Genomic DNA, 21,059 nt, shown 5'->3' on the forward strand with positions numbered 1-21,059 from the left:
AACAATGTGTGCTACAGCATCCAGACACCACTGCTAAGTAACATCTGAGGAGAGATGAGAGCTCATGTGCTTGCTGGCTGCCACTGCTAAGAATATAAGAAAATCAGAAGAGCCCTGCTGGATCAGACCAAGGGACCATCTAGTCCAGCACTCTGTTCATAGAGTGGTCGACCAGGACACAGTGCAACAGCACTTTCCCACCTCCCAACTGGTGCACATAGGCTTACTCCCTTTGATACTGGAGGTAGCACATAGCCATCAGGACCAGGAGCCATTGATAGCCTTCTCTTCCAGGAATTGATCCAACCCCCTTTTAAAGCCATCCAAATTGGTGGCCATCACCACATCTTATGGTAGCTAATTCCATTGTTTAACTATGCGCTGTGTGAAGGAGTCCTTCTTTTTATCTGTCCTGAATCTTTCACCAATCAGTTTCATGGGATGATCCTTGGTTCTAGTATTATAGGAGAGGGAGGGGGACTCAGCATAGTGCATGCACTATGTTCAGAAGCTTATAGCATGGAGAAATTATAGCAGTGGTGTTTGCTTATTCACCTTTTCAGTCCAAGAGTGGCTTAGAGAAAAGAAGAACGCAGCAAGAATGCAGCACAAATGGAATCTGAATCTCTGGGATCCTGATGAATGTATGTGGGGGTTGGTGGGGTGGGGTTCAAGGTATGAGTTGTGGCAGCAGGGAGAAGCAGTGGTTGTGGGGAAAAGTGCTTTTGTGGGGAAAAGATAAGGTCTCAGTTGGTGATGTAGGGGAACATGACTCTTGATCAAACCAACACACGCCTTAGGTTTTCAACCTTAGGCTTTCACTGAATGCCTGCTAGCCTGGGTGGTTATATGAATATATCTCCTTACCCTTATTGATGCAACCCATGACTCCATCTTGGATCTTGCAGGTCTCATCAGTGGCACAGCTATGGGCCTCACAGATTACACCTTGGCCTGGGATGCAGAGGCAGCTCTCCTGGCAGTTATTCAACAGAACTGTCTCATTGGGCTGGTGGGAGATTTGAAAATAATGCAATGTAACAACAATAGAATCACAGTTGAAATAGATCTCCATCATCAGTAAAGAGAGATGTGTAGGTGCTGTATTGCATTGTAGTATCTAAAAATGGATGATTCTGCAGTTTGCTTCACTTCCTTGTATCAAGTAAAGTTCATTTACTAGGACTTTTATCTCTTCTATGTTTTTAAGAGAAACATTTAGGCATTTCAAGACAGATTAAAAAGCAACAACACTTGGCTCCTGTTAAAAGGCTGCTGAGAAACTCTGAAAATGATCAGAAGTGGTTTTGATTTTTGGTTGGAAAGAATATGGATTTGAGCAAGCCTGGACAGAAAAACAAATTAAATATAACCTGATCCAATTGATGGAAGGAGGAAGAGGGAAAATTTCAAAAAATAAAGTTCAGAAGATCAGCCTACCTTGTAGTAGCGTCCATTCTTGAAGCACCCACAGTCTCCTGCAGTAACACAACCATAGCCATCAAAGAAGAAGCCATCATCACACTGGCAGCCCTCAGCACAGATCTCCGGACACGGTCTGGGGTCTGTGATCTTGGCACAGCTGGTGGAGCAGAGGTCGGTACAGATCTTGTAGTGACTGTTAGCTGGGCAGTTCAGAGCTAAATTGGAAGAAAAGACGTATTAGAACTAAATCTAAAGATCCACAGTGCTACTCAAGGTAAGAGGGCAGAGGAAAAGTTAACCTGAATATCTGTTGGCAAATGAAGACATAGGCCTTTGCTAGACCTACCTGAAAGTCCAGTGGGGAGGAGGGGCGAGCCCACGTGGCAGCTAGCGCGGGCTGTCGCCCCAGTCGGCACATTGATGCGACGGGGTAAAGGAAAGCCCCGTCGTGGCAGCCATTTTATTTTCTATATTAAAGGGGCCATGAGTGCAGGGGCGCACCAACAATGTAGGTAGGTTCTTTTTTTTTTTTAAAAAAAAAGGGTTCCCCTCTCCCCCCTGCCCCCAATTTCCCCCCACCCACCCGCGATCTCCGAGCCCACCCATGACGTCCAATACCCCCCCGCCTTGTTTCTCTAAATAAGGCATAAAGCATTGAAATTAGCACACCGATGGCCTCAAACCCAAATTTCAAAGGAGCCGATTGGAAACAAACTGCAGTCCTAGTTATTGCCTTTGAATTTAAAGATTTTACTAAATTTCAAATGCGTGCTGTATTTCATTTCATTTCTAGAATGCTTCCCTGCCAAGTGAATCACATACTTTAAAGCAACCCCTTATCAATCATGAGAGATGTCTGGGTACCAGAATAAGAAGGCCAGGTATTATGTTTGTTTTATTACCTGTATTCATCACTTGTAAGAAGCCAAAAGGTGGTACTGCAGTTTCTAACTCAAAAGAAGTTTGGTGAGACAATACATTTCCTTACAGTCCTATAAAGCTGCTGTCTCTGACATGCTGAGTAGGGGTGTGCACGGACCCCCCGATCCGCCCCGCGGGCCGATCCGAAAATTTCAGATCGGCCCGCTCCGCTCCGCCCATAGTCCGCTCCTCTTTGCCTCGGAGCTCTGGCTCCGAATCGGAGCTCCACAGTGGAGGGGAGAGTTGCCAGGTAAGGCCCCCTCCCTCCTCTCCCTTACCTGCAGAGACCAAGGTGGAGGGGGGCCTTACCTGCATCCGTCCATGGTCCCTCGGCTTCTTCAATTGAGCCCGTGGCTCAACCAGGAAGTCTGGGCCTGCCCAGACTTCCTGGTTGAGCTATGGGCTCAATTGAAGAAGCCGAGGGACCGCGGACGGACGCAGGTAAGGGAGAGGAGGGAGGGAGTTTACTGGGCCCCGCCGCTGCCCATGTGGTGATGGCGGCAGAGCCCAGTAAGGGACCAAGGGGGAGGGGGGCCTTACCTATGTCCATCCGCAGTCCCTCGGCTTCTTCAATTGAGCCCGCGGCTCAACCAGGAAGTCTGGGCTACGGGCTCAATTGAAGAAGCCGAGGGACTGCGGACGGACGCAGGTAAGGGAGAGGAGGGAGGGGGTTTACTGGGCCCTGCCGCTGTCGCCGCATGGGCGACAGCGACAGCGGCAGGGCCCGGGAAACCCCACTTACCTTTCTTGCGGAGCTCCGGATCGAGGCAAAGGATCCGCCTTCACCTCGATCCGCTCCGCAACGCTCCGCTGGCCCCCCAATCCTCTTCACCTCCGCCTTTAGGGTAGGCGAAGCCCCCCACTCCGCTCCTGCTTCTCCGGTTCGAGGAGAAGCAGCGCACATTCCTAATGCTGGGCATTTTGTCTCTTAGGCATAAATTGAGCTTTCAGAAGATTTCTGCTTACCTGCCTTCTGACCAACCACCAGATTGCTGGTTCAGGCAAAGAAGAACTGGCCGAAAAACCTGGCAAGTTGCCTTTTTTGTTTGAACTTGTCATTAGACTGGGTCAAGGGTGGGGGATATAGTCAAGGTGGTGCTCTCAGACTAAAAATATGAATACTTGCCTGAGGTAATAAGGGCCCAAGAGATGTAGAATGAAACAAATGAAAAGACACAATTTTGCAGCCCGAAGAACTAGTGAGTCAGGTCAGACACTGCTCCTATTTCACTCCTCAATGTACGCATAGCCCGGTGTTTGGTCCCCAATACTCACGACAGAAAGATGAATTCCTCCAGGGTTCCACTGAGACCCCAGCCTCTTGGCAGGCTGACACGTAGCTCTGGATACTCTGACACAAGACCTTGTTCTCCCCATTGCCCAGGCAGAGATCATAGATGCAGTTACTGAAATAGACACTGGGGTCCACCTTGCTGTGGCAAGCTTTGAAGGGGCCATCAGAAGCAGTGAGGAACCCACAGTAGTTGGGCTGTTTGAAAATGTCCTTCTTCCTTTCCTCACAGACTGGACAGTCACTCCCAGAGCATCCATCTGAGCAGGATCCATTTGCCCCAGGGTCTGGGACTTTCCAAGCAGCACCAAATGCTGCCACATCAGAGGTCACCTGGCCATTGGGTAGGAGGAACTCGTCATCTTTCTGCCCATTGTAGTTCCCACACAGGCCTTGCATCTGGCCCTTGTAAGTGCTTGGGACAGTGACTTTCACATCATAAACCAGATCATAGCTCACAGTGAGGCCAAATTCAGTTTGTATGAAGACTTTAGTGCCATGCTGATAGACTCTGAGCTTCCCAGTAGAAAAGGTCACGGGGAGAGGCTGGAACACGCCATTCACCTATGGGAAAGAAGGAGACTGTTGTGAAGAACTGTTATTAAATAAGAGGTGGTTGATGGTCATGAAACACCTGAAGGCATCCTATTTTGTCTCTCAGTCATATTGACCCAATAGTCAATATCACCATTGGCTCAATATGTTCCCAATTACTCCATCATCAGTTAGACCAGGCATGGGAAATGTATGGTTCTCCAGATGTTCTTGGACTGCAACTCCTATCGGTCCTTCTAGCTGATGGGGAGGGATGAGGGTAGTTGCAATCCTGCAACATCTGGAGGACCTCACATCCCCCATCCCGGTACTAACATTTCAGGAAATTTTGGAGCCATGCAAGATGTGGTTGTGGGGAGACTGCAGGAGAGAGAGAGAGAGAGAGAGAGAGAGAGAACTGAAGTTTAAAAGGAAAAAAAAGGAAAGTTTGTATCTAAACCATAATTTAGCCAGTGCAGTGATGAACAGATTAAGTAAAATGTGTTCATTCCTTTGTCTATTCATTGACAGAATTTGATTTTTTCTAATTTCCTGAATTTGCAAATCCCCCCAAATGGACAAATACCCCCATTCAAATTTTCATGCTTTAGTCTATAGAAGAAATGCAAATTTTCAGCCTTTATATTTTTAATGGATTTTTCTATTACTACAAATGCCTAAAATCCCAGAAAGTGGGGAAAAAATGGTCTGCAAGTCTCCAGAATCTGTGCAACTCAAGAAAAACTGGTCTGATGCAGACTCCATGGAATGGATTGGATTGATAGAAATCCAGTCATTTGACTGTGTTGTGGATTTCTCCCAGTGTCTGTGATGGAGTTGCATCACTAAGTTATGTAAGCGTAACTTTATGCTGGTTGGCAAGTATGAAAAGATAAAACAAAAGTTGGAAATAGAACACTTTAATTGATATTAAGATTGTGCCAAGCAAACCAGAAAATTATAGCATTTCTGCCCAGAATAGGGTGTAATCCTCAGTATTATTCCGGAGCAGCTGTGCTTCTTCAAACTGTATTTAGAAATGAGCATGTCTTGAATGCAATTAAGGTTCCACCAATTATATATCTCAACCAAGCTACCAACATGTTCATATTGAACTAGAGGAAGAAATAGAAGGGGGTGGGAAATAAGGAGCCCCCATGGCTATTTTCTATCCCCCTCCATGTCCAGCTTCCATAACTCTAGGATTAATGCAAGGTTTGCACAGGAGGCTAAACAAATCAACTGAACCAAAACAATCAATTTATTCAAAATGGAATGGCTAAATGCCTAATGATCAGCAACTCTTGGTAGCATAATAGACTCACCTTCACTTGCCCCTTCTTGTTCTGCAATAACGTGAGTGTAATGCCATAAACTTTGACAGAGACCATCTTGGTAACAGAGACTCGCCCATTCCCCCAGGGCTCATTCTCCACGTTCACGGTAAGGGGAGTCAGGACCTGGTTGTCTGTATTGGCTTTGGCAAGGGTATATGTGCAGGTGCCCTGGAAATCATAGGCCAGTCCATCAAATGAATGATAGTGTGGGTCACCAGAAGCGGAACAAGTAGCGTTGCCAACAGGGTAGCATTTCTGGATGCCACCAGTCAACCTACATTCCTCATGAGGTCCACAGGAAAATGTGGTACACTTCACAGTCCCCCCGGCTTGGCACACGCAACACTCTTGGCATGTTGGGTAGAAAGTCTCTCCTGCCAAGTAATAGTGGTCTTGATGGAGACAGCCACACTGGGATAGGGGGACGCATTGATCGCCACTCTGCACAAAGCCCTCATCACACACACAGCCTTCCTGACAGTGAGCTGGACAGAGGACAGGAACATGGATGCTACCACACGTCTGGCCACAGCCTCTAGCACAGAGCTCGTAGTGGCTATTTGGAACACAAGAAAGACCTGCCGATGGAAAATATGAAAAGGTGAGAGGAAGAATTTAGCTGGGGGGGAAAAGCTTTGGGACGCTATGCCAAAACAGGTTATAAGTATGCTAATGGATTCTTAAAGGCAGTTTCAAGGCTGAGAGCTACTGTCTAATCTACTATTCCCATCTGCATCCATATTCCATCAAATACATGCTTGGATTCCCTCTTTTCAATGACATCCTTTGTTTAGAGCAGAAAGTGCAACTTAGGAGCAGAGATACATCCTACCAGGCAGCATCAAATAGGGATCTTGAGCAAATCCTGCTGGAGGAGGGTTGGAGATTGACAAGCTTTCACCAGCTTGGCCCCCTGAACGCCGTTCTGATTTCTGCCAGCCGGTTCGACTTGAGTCAGGCCAGCTGATGGATTTTACATCTTTTTCGAAATTTGTGTAAATCGAAATTTGTGTAATTTACGCAAATGCCAGCTGCAATTTGTGTGATTTGCACACGTTGTGGCTGAAATGTGTGTGATTTGCACCCACAATTTGCACAAATGTCTATTTATGCAAATTCAAAAGATAAAGCAAAACGTTCCTGGGTTTCCAGGAAAAACTTTGGCTCAGCTCACAAATGCAAGCTGGGTTTGAGGCACCATGGAAATCTGGCAAGCCCCCAAAGGGCTGGATTTCTCAGAGATGGCAATCCCTAGTTTCAAGAGAGGGGTCACTAACCAGAACACAAGAATCAAAAAGACGCCGATGATTTTTGATTCTTGTGTTCTGGTTAGTGACCCCTCTCTTGGTTCAGTATTGAGTGGAACTCTTCTCTTTCTTCCTGTTTTTTTGGTATTTTGCATTTCTAGTTTTAAGACAGGTGAAGTATTAAGCTTACGGTCTTATGTGAAATGGCACATAAATATAGCAATGCTTCTTTTTCTTCTTCTTTTTTTAAAAATGCCATGCTCTGTTTAACACAGAACATTTGCTCACAATATTTGCACTTACTCCAGAAAGAATTAGATCACTGAGCCAAGTTTAGTGTTTATGTGGAATCCCTTCAGCCTGCTCCAAGCCAGACTATGGTTGTCATACTTAAATTGCATGCTGGCTGCCAGTCCAGGTCCAGGCCAGATTCAAAGTGTTGGTATTAACATTCAAAGCCTTAAATGGTTTGGGGCCAGGTTATTTGAAGGAACGCTTCCTCCCATATGTACCTGCCCGGAGGTACATAAGATCATCCACAGGGGCCCTTCTCTGTGAGCCCCTGCCAAAGGTAGTGAGGCAGGTGGCTACTAGGAGGAGGGCTTTCTCCGCTGTGGCACCCTGGCTGTGGAATGAGCTCCCCAGAGAGGTCCACCTGTCCCCTACACTGTACTCCTTTCGTCGCCAGCTGAAGACCTTTTTATTCTCTCAGTATTTTAACACTTAATTTTACTGTTCTAATTCTGTATTTTAATCTTATATCAATTTCTGCTGCGTGGTTTTATCCTGGTTGTGCTTTTTATACTGTATTTCATATTTGTGTTTTTAGACTGTTGGTTTTTTTATTATGGTTTTAATTTTTGTGAACTGCCCAGAGAGCTTCGGCTATTGGGCGGTATAAAAATGTAATAAATAAAATAAAATAAAATAAATAAAGATGACACTGCTCCCTTTTCACTTAAAAAAAACCACTTTGCTTTTGATCTCTTTCTCCCAGAAACGTTGCTCTGAGTAGTTGCACTTACTGCAGAAGGTGTCAGATCTCCATTCGTACAGAGTCACTCCAACTGCCTGGCAGGCTGCTGCATAACTGGCGATGAGCTGGCAAATCACAGCTTGTTGGCCTTCAAAGAAGCAGTAGTCGTACACACAATCTTGGAAGTATCCCTCTGGGTCAATTTTGCTGTGACACTCTCTGAAAGGACCGTCCTTGGCTAGGATGAGCCCACACTCCTTGCCAAGTTGCCGTTGGTGTTGTTCAATGGCCGCTAGGTCAGAACACTCTCCCTTGTCCTCCTCTGTGCAGCCTGGTACCTCCCGCACTTTCCAGCTCTGACCAAAGGCTGATGGACTTAGAGCCACTGTGCCATTTTTCATGGTCATCTCGTCTTGTTTGTTGCCATTGAAGTTCCCACAGAGACCGCAAAGGGCATCGGCGTAAGTGCTGGGCACCGTCACAGTGACGCGGCTTTGCCAGTCAAAGGTGACAGCCAGGTGGAAGTCAGTCTGGACCACTGCCTCTTGCCCTCTCCTATACATGGAGATCCTGTTGCTTTTGATGCTGTAAGGCAGGTTGGTCAGCAGGCCGTTCACCTAAGTCCATTCAAAAGAGGAGACATGGGGATTTCAGAAACACCTTTGCAATGGATGACGCCCCCAGAGCATAAAAGAAAACTGCAAAATACATCCGTGTGATCATTTCCCCCTCTCTGTTAGATATGAATTGATTTCTCAAAGATATTCACACATTGATCTAGAGTTTTTGCTTGCTGGGGCATCTCTCTTAACACAAAAAACTTGTGTACTTGGCTTATCTGCTTCATTTCATTGCAGTCTGGAACCAATGAAACAACAGCTGTCTATATTAGATTAATGAAGTATTTTAATTTTCCTTTCCCCCCCCCCCAAAAAAAAATGAACAGTGGCCAAAAACAGGTTCTTATGATTATGAGGAAAATGATAATGTTTCCAAAAACTTTGAAAATGGGACATAAGGCAAAGTAACCCATTTAGGCCAAATCTATGGCTTGTGTCTGTCATTATGATCCCATCATGGTAACGCTTCGCTTACATCCCTCTTGGTGCATTTAAACCAAGTTGGACACCCAATAACATTTGTTGTGGTGTTTGGGATAAAGTGGAATAAAATATAGGAAATAACGCCATGAAAGTTGTATATGGAATGTGTGATGTGGCCCAACAGCTCTTAGTGCGCTTCAATACCACTATAAAGCAGTAGTGTAAACCTAGCCTTAGGCTTTCTGTTTTTCCTGGAAATTAGCCATGAAAAGGAAACGAATGATGCCCAAATATCTAAATTGTCAGCATAGCTGGAGGGCTTTCTATAATCATGTTCTAGGTTCCTGTGATTGCATCATGATGATGATGATGTCTTTCTTTCCCACCTCTCCAATTGGATCAAGGTGGGGAACAACAGCATGCATAAAATACATAAAATACTGATTAAAAACATAGTATAAACTGTTAAAATCATCCTAAAACCATCCTAAAAGCATATTAAAAGTATCCTAAAATTCCACTGGATAGGCCTGCTGGAAGAGATCAGTCTTTATAGTTTTCTTGAATGCTAGTAGACTGCTAAGTTGGTGAGTCTCATAGAATCATAGAATAGCAGAGTTGGAAGGGGCCTACAAGGCCATCAAGTCCAACCCCCTGCTCAATGCAGGAATCCACCCTAAAGCATCCCTGACAGATGGTTGTCCAGCTGCCTCTTGAATGCCTCTAGTGTGGGAGAGCCCACAACCTCCCTAGGTAGCTGATTCCATTGTCGCACTGCTCTAACAATCAGGAAGTTTTTCCTGATGTCCAGCCGGAATCTGGCTTCCTTTAACTTGAGCCCGTTATTCTGTGTCCTGCACTCTGGGAGGATCGAGAAGAGATCCTGGCCCTCCTCTGTGTGACAACCTTTTAAGTATTTGAAGACTGCTATCATGTCTCCCCTCAATCTTCTCTTCTCCAGGCTAAACATTCCCAGTTCTTTCAGTCTCTCTTCATAGGGCTTTGTTTCTAGACCTCTGATCATCCTGGTTGCCCTCTTCTGAACATGCGTCCATGTTCTGAACACGCGTCTGAGTCTCCTCCGGCAGGCTATTCCACAGTCTGGGAGCAGCAGAAGAGAAGGCCCTCTGGGTAATGGTTGTCAGATCAAGTTCCATTTCTTTTTATTTATTACATTTCTATACTGTCCAGTAGCCAAAGTGCTCTCTGGGCAGTTTACAGAGATTTAAACCTATAAAAACCATTTACATACAACATATAAACAGACAGCACACAGAGAGATGCACAATTTTAAACAACTAACAGTAAGGGGTAAATAAATAAATAAATAAATAACCAGGACTTGATTAAAACCTCATCGTATGCTGTCAAATAGGAATGGTACTCGGAAGAAAAGAGCATACTTTTTTTTTCCTCTGGGCATTTTTCACATAGTCCAAAGATCAACGATTGTGCATGCCGGCCACCAACAAGAAAAACAAGGGGACCAGAGAAATAAATGACAGAACTGTAAAGGAAGCAATATCTGATCAAACTCACCATGACTTTTCCAGGGTTTTTTCTACTAATCACAATGGATGTCTCATATACGTAGATTTCTACATCTCGGGTAAAGGACACAGCCTGGCTGCCTCGGTGGTCATTTTGGACAAGGACCAGAAAATCCACCGGGTCCTTTCTCTTCACACACAGCCCAGTGAGCTGATAGACACAGGTGCCTTGGAAGTCAAACTTCAGGCCATCAAAGGTAATATAGTGAGGGTCCCCTGAAGCAGAGCAGGTGCCATAACTGGTTGGGTAACAGTTCTGAATGCCATCCTCTACCCTGCATTGCTCCCCATTCTTGCAGCTGGCTGCCTGGCAGGTCACCCGTCTCGTCTCTGCATCACAGATGCAGAGTTTGGTGCATGTGCTGTCTCCCCAGAACTGCTCGCCAGGGGAGAAGACCTTCCCCTCAAATACGCACCCGCAGCCAGCCTTGGGGATACATTTGCCAGCATCCAGTACAAAGCCCTCATTGCACTGGCAGGTCTCCACGCAAGGCAATGAGGAGCAGTTCTTGGGACCAGCTTGATCATTGCAGGTTGCAGGACATGGTGCTCCACAAGCCTCATACTGGCTGTTCTCAGGGCAGGAGAGAACTGTCAAAGAGATAAGATACAAGATTAAAGGACATGGAGAGTCCCTATGCTAATACTTTGCTAGTGTAGTAGAGGGGATAGAGCGTAGGACTTTAACTAAGAATTCTGTAAGCCTAACCTACTGCACAGGCTTTTGTAGGGATGGGCAACATGGCCCCCATAAACACCAATGTGATCCCAGACACCTTTCTTGGCATCTACCAAGTTGCCCTACCTCTCTCCCATTTATTTATTTTTAAACTAACACATTTTCTTAAGGCAGCAGGGATTGCTGTGAAATAGTTTTCTGTTGGTGCTGAAAACTGTGGATTCAAAGAAGTGATTTAGCTTGTTGGGTCTCAGACCCCACCTCTGCCTCACACTTACTCTTTTAGGCAGGTTACTTGTCCTTTGCCACACCTCCAACGATGGCCATTTTGTGGTGGTGCCCAGGACAATTTCACAAAGGGCCAAATGCGTCCATGGCCCTGAAAGGTTGCGTAACCCTGGTGTCTTATGTGCACACAATGGGATAACCTCACGTACCAGTCCCTGAACAGGTTGGAAGATGTGTGCAAAACAGATGTAAGCAATAGCAAGTCCCCTTTCCTTCCTAGCCAAATGCCTCAATCCCTGTTCTGTTGATCACATGTAGATGATCATACAGATGGATAAAAGCATTTTTCCTTTGTTCCATTCCTACTAACATCATTTAAATTGTACTTTTTTTTAGTGCTGGATGTGCTTCATATGGATTATACATATACAAAAACCCAGTAAGGATGGTCAGTATTGATGTCCTCATATTGCAGATGCAAGGCTGAACCTGAAAGCCATGGACTTAAAGTCACATGTTGAATCATAAGATGCAACAGGATCAAATGGCAAAGAAAATCAAATTAAGAATGCTGTATAAATGAGCCATGAAGTGTCAGCTGGCCATGCAAAGGCGCCCTACCTCTGCTGTCACCCGTCATTCTGGAGACACTTTAAATTATATCTCTGTAACAATGAAGACAAAGAGCTTGCTTAACAATGAAAGCTATTATCTTCCCAAGAATCCAGTTCTGTGCTAACTCCAGTGTGAAAATCCATATGGACAGAACAGTAGAAGGTGGAATAGCCTGGCTAAACCATATGCAACTCATGATACCTGGGGATCCATCATTTTTGAATCAGTAAAATCTACTGCTTTTTGCCCAGCACCCAGGGACACTCACCACAACCAGTTGGAGTCCTCCAGTCAGAGATAGCAACTCCCTCTTTCTGACAGGCTTCTGCGTAACTTTTCAGTGCCTCACACAGCACATCTTTGAGGCCATCATTCAAGCAGAGATCATAGACACAATTATCCAGAAAGATGTTGGGGTCAATCACAGAATGACATTGGCTGAATGGACCATCTCCCTCTTTGCTGATCCAGCCACAGAATGGTTCAGCTTTATATTTGTTGGCCATCTCTGGGGAGCAACTTTTGCATTCCCCTTGGCAGTCATCCCAGCAGAACCTGTCACCATCCTCCACCTTCCAGCTTTTCCCAAACTCCACAGGATTGGGAACCAAATTCCCTTGGGGGGTACTGAAGTCATCTGTGGGGTCTCCATTGTAGTTACCACAGAGGCCACATATGTTTTCTGAAAAGCTACTGGAGATCTTCACCACCAGGTAGCTGTTCCAATCATAGGAGACCCACAGTGAGAAGTCAGTCTCAACATGGACAGAGCCCCCACTCTGGTACAGAAGGAGTTTTCCTTCATTCAAGGAGATCGGCAGCCGGGCCCGTTGGTTGTTTACCTGCAACAGAGAAGTCAGAAACAACTAATAGCAGAAGGATTCTCCTTCCCTCAAGAAGTCATCATATGTTTTGCCAAAGATGTTGGATTTACACTAGGGATGTTGGTAACAGTATATGGCTGAAAATGAAACAAAAATAAAGATGAGTAGATATAACCGAGATGTTTAGAACATCTGAGAAATTTCAAGAGTCTCATCAAAGCACTTTTCTCTCCTGCAACACCTCAAATGTTTTGTACAAGCAAATTCATTTCCAAAATTAGAGCCCTATTGGTTGTATAGCTGAGCCAAAAGTCCTCAAATGAGAACACTTAGCTTGAAAGGGAGGAGACTGAAATGTAGGTCCCCCAAACAGGAGGGTCCCCCAAACAGGAGGGGTGCCCAAATTCAGTTCCACCAAACAGAGTAGGGTCACAGTTGGCAGAACTGGTGTTGATGCTTGCTTTTCATTACTCGCAGTGGTAGGTAGAATACAGTACCTCTTTTTCTGGCCTGGCAACCATTTTGTTTCCTCCATAATGCCCAAGACATAAGGTCAGTCTCGGGACTGTGGGAGAAAATGGGCAGCTGCAACAACAACAACCACACACACACTCAAACAAACACAAAGTATCCTAGGTTGCATAATAATTAGGTTTATCCTTTGGTCTGCAAATCCTAAGGACTACTCTCACTGTCAGAGCATGCTGTCCAACAAGTGTCATTCTGCTATGCCCGGCATAGCCTGGGCATGGGGAGGCCTTTGTGGGCGTGGGAGAAGATGAGACGTGCCCGCTCGCCATTGGCTGGGATGTCTGGGCCACGAGCCTGGGAGGGGACTAGGAAGTCTTGAGAGAAAGACTCACACCTCTCATCTTGCTCTTTGCTGTGCGGCTCCCTCCCTGTACACAGTGTGGACTTGCTAGTTGCCATTTGGGTCCAAGTAGGAATGTTTTACTCATGTTCTGATTTGTGCATGAGTTTTTTCACCTACTCCACACTGTAAGACAGCTTTGGAGTAATAAATTGGTTAATTTGATTCAATTTGTTCACATTTTATTTGGCGCTAGGTACGGGCATCCAAAGGGATTGCGAATTGGTGAGCATTCACAGGCACTGTTCAAGGTGACTGGTAAGATCTGAGGCTCCCAGCTTTGAGCCCCATGGCCTAGCTAGGGAGATAAGGCTTACCTTTGGGGCCAACCCTACTCACCCATTCTGAACCTTCTGGTCTGAGTTGGGGTTGACAAAGGAAGGTCTCCCTACCACACAAGAGGCAGGCCCATGGGAAGGTGAATGGTCCAGCGCCTGCCCACGGCCTACAAATGGCTCGCCCAACCTGAGGGGCCTGCAAGCAGACCATACTGGATGCCCAACAGGATTTTCACCCCTTTGCAGATCATTAAATAAATGTGGCCCTGTTTAAACCCAGCTATTGTTTTCTGTCTCATTATTTCTCAACTTACGCACCACAACTTTTATTTCATTTCATTTTATTTCATTTCATTTATTACATTTTTTTACTCCCAGTAGCTGAAGCTCTCTAGGCAGTTCTCAATAGGGATGTGCTCCGCTTCTAATCGGACCGGCAAATTAGAAGCGGAGTGGGGTGCTTCGCCTCCCCTTAAGGCGGAGGCGAAGAGGATTGGGGGGCCGGCGGAGCGTGGCGAAGAGGATCGAGGTGAAGGCGGATCCTTCACCTCAATCTGGAGCTCCCCCGGAAAGGTAAGTGGGGTTTACCGGGCCCTGCTGCTGTCGCCCATGCGGCGACGGCGGCAGGGCCCGGTAACCCCCCCGCCCTCCTCTCCCTTACCTGCCTCCGTCCGCGGTCCGTCGGCTTCTTCAATTGAGCCTGCGGTTCAACCAGGAAGTCTGGGCCACACCGCGAGCTCAATTGAAGAAGCCAATGGACCGCGGACGGAGGCAGGTAAGGCCCCCCTCCCCCTTGGTCCCTTACCGGGCTCTGCTGCTGTTGCCGCATGGGCGGCGACGGCGGCAGGGCCCGGTAACCCCCCCCTGCCCTCCTCTCCCGGCCTTACCTGGCACCACTCCCCTCCACTGCGGAGCTCCAATTCGGAGCCGGAGCTCTGCGGCGAAGAGGAGCGGAGTATGGGAAGAGCGGAGTGGAGCGGGCCAATCCGAAATTTTCGGATCGGCCCGCGGGGCGGAGCGGGGGATCCATGCACACCCCTAGTTCTCAACATTAAAACATGGTTCACTGACAGACTCTCTACATAGCCAAGGTCCTGCTCCCTTCGCCCAGCATGGAAAAAGTGAAATCTATGAATATGAAGCTCTCCATCAAAACTTATCCAGAGGCAAGATTGTCTCCAGGAAGCAAAAAGGGGTTTGTGCATTTTCAAATTCCACTGGCACCCCTTCCCACTCGCTATTTGCATCATCATCATCATCATTATTATTATTATTATTATTTTGCTGGGGAAACAATCATTCCACTAGAATATCTGCCAGACATTCTAAGAAGCCTGCAGAAATAGTAAAGCAAAAGGCATCAAGTTAGAGCATTATCAGACAAGCATTTTATCACACACTCGCTACTGCCCACTTACGGATGTTCACGCGTCCTTTAGACGATGATGTCTACCTCCCGCTCATTTTTCTGTTGCAAAATAGAACCCTTTTAATCTTTCTTTCAAAAGAAAAAATGGAATGTGCCTCCACTTCCAGCTGTATGCAAGAAAAGCGGTGTGATATAAACGGCCCCTGAATGGGCCATGTGGTTGTTGCTGCTTCCTCTTTCTCTCCCCCTATAAAGAGACTGTCGCTATTGTGGGACAGCAGCAGGAGGCCAGAGCGATGGTAGGGAAACACGAAAATCCACCCTTCAGATGATGCTTTTAATGACTCACATGTCACATGGAAACATTGCTGACCCATCAATACAACACCTTCCACACCCACCCAAATTGCATCGCAGTTCTCAGCATGAAGCTTAAGAAAGAGGAGCCATTCTCAATGTTATGGAAACCATTGCAGCATGCAAACAAAGCAAGGCCACAGAAAATGGAGTGGGAGCATGGGAAAATGAGTTAGATATAGAAACATGTGTGTCTTCTAGTCTTACCCTCACAAATCCAACTTCAGATCTGGTGACAGAGATGGTGATGTCATAGACTGTGACTGTCACAAAACCCACATAAGAAACGTGAGTATTGCCCCTGATCTCATTCTTGGCCTCAATGCTGAAGTAAGGAAGAGATGCATCCTGGCCACACGTCTTGGCAATGGTGTAGGTGCAGGTGCCCATGAAATCAAAGTTCCTCCCATCAAAGGTGTGATAGTGAGGATCTCCCTGTGCCCAGCAGGTGGATTCTGACACTGGGACACACACTGGCTGCCCATCTATGATCTCACACTTCTCCTTCTTCCTGCACTGGATCGAGTTGCATGAAGGCACTGGTTTGCCTAGAAGGAAATAATTCTAGTGTCACTGCAAAATCAAGAACAGTCGGTCACTAGTAGGGGGGTGCCCATAGACAGAAATGAAGACTTTGTAAAAATGCTCAACAATCCATATACGTATTTGTGAAGTCAGCCACCTTTGGGGTATCATGTTGGGTACTTACTATGGACATACACACACACACACAGAGAGAGAGAGAGAGAGAGAGAGAGAGAGAGAGAGAGAGAGAGAGAGATGAAAGTAGCCTTCCATTTGGTTGCCAGTGGGTTCCTGGTCAACAGCTGGCTGGCCACTGTGTGAATAGAGTGCTGGTCCAAATGGAACCTTGGTCTGATCCAGCATGGCTTTTCTTATGTTCATCATCATCATTTCTTACCTACCTCTCCCTTTAGATCAAAGGGGGGAACAGCATTAGTACAGGAATCAACTCAGCTTAAAAATTCTTGATTTTACATTGATCTGGGTAGGCTTGCCGGAAAAGGCTAGTCTTCAAAGCTGTCTTAAAATCACAGAGAGAGTTAATTTTACGAATCTCCTCCAGCAGGCTGTTCCACAAGCCGGGGACGATAGAAGAAAAGGTCCTCTGGGAAACTGATGTCAGCCTAGTTTTGGCTGACTGAAGTAAGTTCTCCCCAGAGGACCTGAGTGTATGGGAGAAGGCGATCCCGCAGGTAACCTGGACCCAAACCATGTAGGGCTTTAAAAGTAATGACCAACACTTTGTACTTTGCCCAGAAACTAATTGGCAGCCAGTGGAGTGATTTTAATGTTGGGGTAATATGCTCAACTCTTGATGTACCGGTGACCAACCTGGCTGCCATATTTTGAACTAGTTGAAATTTCCGAACTAGGTGCAAAGGTAGCCCTATGTACAGTGCATTGCAGAAGTCAAGCCTTAATGTCTGTAGTGATTGACTACGGGAGCTCTGGTTTCATCTGATTAAAAGGAACTATCCATTTTAGAAGACTTCAACTGTTGAAGTCTTCTAAAATGAATGCTCTGGGTACCACTAGGAAGTCTGAGTGTTCTGCATACTGCTCAGATGATTTTAAAACAGTTAACGTATGAAGCCTTGGGAAAAGTGGGAATGACTATCGCAGAGAAGGGATCATGTATCCTATCACAGCATTAGTCAACTGAGAGACTTGTGTAAAGGGTGCTTGTTTGTGAAAGGGACATGAACATGGCTGTGAGTGCATATTTTCTATATGAAGTGTGTGTGTGTGAAAAGAGGACTATGTGGGGAAAGTGAGAGGGAAATTTACACAGAGAAAGTACTATACAGTATACAAACATACACATCAACATTTTTATGTGAAAGACCACTTTCATATGGAGTTACACATTATTATTATTATTATTATTATTATTATTATTTATTTATATAGCACCATCAATGTACTTATTATTATTATTATTATTATTATTATTATTTATATAGCACCATCAATGTACATGGTGCTGTACAGAGTAAAACAGTAAATAGCAAGACCCTGCCGCATAGGCTTACATTCTAATAAAATCATAATAAAACAATAAGGAGGGGAAGAGAATGCAAACAGGCACGGGGTAGGGTAAACAGGCACTGGGTAGGCTAAAACTAACAGTATAAAGTCAGAACAAAATCAAGTTTTAAAAGCTTTAGGAAAAAGAAAAGTTTTTAGCTGAGCTTTAAAAGCTGCGGTTGAACTTGTAGTTCTCAAATGTTCTGGAAGAGCGTTCCAGGCATAAGGGGCAGCAGAAGAAAATGGACGAAGCCGAGCAAGGGAAGTAGAGACCCTTGGGCAGGCGAGAAACATGGCATCAGAGGAGCGAAGAGCACGAGCGGGGCAATAGTGTGAGATGAGAGAGGAGAGATAGGAAGGAGCTAGACCGTGAAAAGCTTTGTAGGTCAACAGGAGAAATTTATATTGGATTCTGGAGTGAATTGGAAGCCAATGAAGAGATTTCAGAAGTGGAGTTACATGGTCAGAGCGGCAAGCCAAGAAGATGATCTTAGCAGCAGAGTGGTGAACAGAAACCAACGGACTGATGTGAGAAGAAGGAAGGCTTGCACATTCATATTCGCAACTAAAGGACAGATTAATGGAAAGATTGATCCTAGGACCTCCTATCTCCCTATCCCGGAGTCTGCCTACAGCTTTCAAGAAAATCTGTTGTTCTTTCTTGCTCCTTCTCCCCTGATCTGTTGTTGTACCTTTCTGTTCTCCCTGGTGCTTCCATTTTTTCTGTTATTGTCATTTAGGGCTAGGCTAGAGCAGGGGTGGGCAGAAAGTAGATCTCCAGTAGTTTGGGACTTCAACTCCCAGCATTCTTGACCATTAACCATGCTGACAGGGGCTTCTAGGACTTGACAGAAGCTCCAAGGACAAAAGATCTTGCAGGGGCATCAGGGACAAACATCTAAAGATCTCCCTTCTGTCCACCACTAGATTAGAGGATCAGAAGACACCATTCAGACATTTAACAAGTGTGTAGATGGTTTTTTCCTTTCTTTAAAAAAGTTAGTATAGAATGCAGTTCCTCAATCTAGATCAGCACCCTAGTAGACTCATACATGGATTTTAACCCTTTGCTCCCCGCTCTAGTTCTGATCCAGACTGGGGGAAAGCATGCCTGCTCTTTGCATTGGTGGGGAGAGTTCCTATGTGTGTAATTTAACAGTTCCTTAATCCTATATGGAAGTTCTTCCAACATTGATGGAACTGAAGGAATGGGTAAACCATTTCCTTGGGAATTCTTCTACTTTTTTAAAGGTACCCATAAAAGATAACTTACATAAAATCTGTTTTGTATTTCTTACTCATCTCTCTGTGGCATACATAGAATTGGTATGTTATCCAATCACCTTATACCACATCCATTCACTGCATGAAAGCCAAGATATAATATACACATTAGGATACTTACTGCAGTTGCAAAGAGCCACAGAACCATAGCCATCATTTTGTGAGACTCCAAGGATGAGCAGCCCGAAAGGTGTGCTGGGGTGCTCTATAGAAAGAGCACAGGCTTCTCTGCCCAAATTGTATTCACCCCATGAATATTGTGTACCCTGGATTGGTTTCCAATGGATGTTTCCAATGGCCTTCTTCTGTAATGTGATCCCACTGGATTCAGAGGTTTTGGCTACCATGACAGCATAATTATCAAACTGGGCCATCCCATCAATGTGGTATGATACGCAATAGCTTGCTAAGGCTGGGATGTTGATGATGAATGGGTCATAGGCTTCATTTTCTCTTGTGGCACCAGCAAAGAAGAATATGACCTGGATTCCAGCATCAGCAGAGAAGTATATTGGCTGAGAAAGCTGCACATCAAACTTGAGAACTTGACCAGCCACCACATTGTGGGAGTTTTGTACGTTCCCAGATTGGGATTTGATGCAAGCAACTTGGGAAGCAATTACATACACCAGGTCAAGTCTATTTTGGAAGGACAGCGGGGGGACAATGGAGGTGTTACCCCAGCTGGAAATGGGCAGGAGCTGTTCAACAACATGATCGCAGCTTGTGAGCCTCCAGGCACAGCTGTGCCCACTCAAGACAGCCACGGGTTCCTCAGATTCAATCTTGGTGCCAGTTAAATCAGCTGAGCTTTGCACCTGGATTGCTTGGAAGGCCTCTAGATCAGCTACAAGCCTGCTTCCTGCACGATACACCTGCCCTTTGAATACAACCAACCTTTTCAGGTGAATATCAACCCTTGTGGGAAATGAATAGGCTACGACTGCAAATTCCTTGAAAGTATTTGCCATGTCTCCCATTGGAGTTACGGCATAATACACTGTACCCAGCTGCTGAACTGGGTACACCACTGTGGTAGCACTTGTTTGGAGCTTGGAGTTGCGGGATAATACTGAGATGTCTTTGTCAGCTTGGATCAGTACGGTCTGATCAAAGATGTCAGTCCCCACCATCTCTATGGAGGTAGGGACCTCAATTGACACTGTCTGTCCTGCGTTGATAGATGTGGTTCTCCTAAACGTAGACTTGTCCGCTGTCACTATGACAGTGGTTCCAGGATGATGTCCAGTAATAAACAGCTCGAATTTAGGATTGGCTTGGGTTTTCCCACTGTTATGCATGAAGGCTGTGATGAATTCCTTCCCACGGGAACTTGCTCCACAAGAACCTGAAAGAAAGTTATATAAATATATGGTGATATTTAGATGACATTTGGAATATGTTGTACTGTTGTGGTCACATCTCATAAAAGACAGAAAAAAGCAACTAAGGGTGTAATCATATGCATGTTTAGACAGAAAGAAGTCCTACAACTCCCAGTATTCCCCAGAAGAGCCAAAAGATTTCTCTATTTGGGCTCTTCTGATCCGGTGACCTTCCTAGTGATCATGCTTATTTTGGGGTGGGAGGAGGGGGTGGGGTGTCTAAAGGGGCAAATTCCAGAATTGTCACATTACGTGGGTAGCCTGAATGGGAACTAAAGGCAACATTACCACCTCATGGATACTACAAAAATGACTTTGATGAACAGAGCTGACCTGCATGTCCTATAATACTAGGGCGATCATATGGAAAGGAGGACAGGGCTCCTGCATCTTTAACAGTTGCATAGAAAAGGCATGCATGCAGCACCTGGTGAAATTCCCTCTTTATCACAACAGTTAAAGCTGTAGGAACTACACTAGAGTGACCAGATACCTAAAGAGGGCAGGGCTCCTCTTTTTATAATACCAAACTCACCATATAGGAGGACCAGCCAGGTCCAGAGCAGCAGCCATCTTGTTGCCATGACTAGAAAACAGCAGAAGAAAGAAACTCAAATAATGAGATGTATAGGATGTTTCTGTCTCACCACCATCCCAACCTCATCAGCAGCCCTGTGAACACCTAATAAACTCCTTTTCTAGAAGTTGGATGAGAACAGAAGAGTTTGCCCTCCCAGGGCCACCTCCCTTTGCAGTGAGTTCCAACCATTCTGCCCCATTTCTTTCAAAAGGT

General features: G+C 45.6%; 1 protein-coding gene across 1 annotated transcript in view; it reads right to left on the minus strand.

Annotated features, from left to right (window-relative positions):
* Positions 1-20,014, minus strand: part of LOC134408349 (IgGFc-binding protein-like) — a 42,198-nt gene extending 22,184 nt beyond the window's left edge. Inside the window, exons 1-9 of the mRNA XM_063140603.1 lie at positions 19,888-20,014; positions 15,753-16,093; positions 12,115-12,688; positions 10,314-10,915; positions 7,781-8,348; positions 5,497-6,086; positions 3,622-4,201; positions 1,441-1,640; positions 868-1,009 (exon numbers count right to left, since the gene is read on the minus strand). Of these exons, the coding sequence (XP_062996673.1) occupies positions 868-1,009; positions 1,441-1,640; positions 3,622-4,201; positions 5,497-6,086; positions 7,781-8,348; positions 10,314-10,915; positions 12,115-12,688; positions 15,753-16,093; positions 19,888-20,014 (3,724 nt within the window). The remainder of the gene's footprint in view (positions 1-867; positions 1,010-1,440; positions 1,641-3,621; positions 4,202-5,496; positions 6,087-7,780; positions 8,349-10,313; positions 10,916-12,114; positions 12,689-15,752; positions 16,094-19,887) is intronic.
* Positions 20,015-21,059: the final 1,045 nt, after the last annotated feature.

This window comes from Elgaria multicarinata, chromosome 13, assembly GCF_023053635.1.
Source record: "Elgaria multicarinata webbii isolate HBS135686 ecotype San Diego chromosome 13, rElgMul1.1.pri, whole genome shotgun sequence".
Classification (NCBI taxonomy): domain Eukaryota; kingdom Metazoa; phylum Chordata; class Lepidosauria; order Squamata; family Anguidae; genus Elgaria; species Elgaria multicarinata.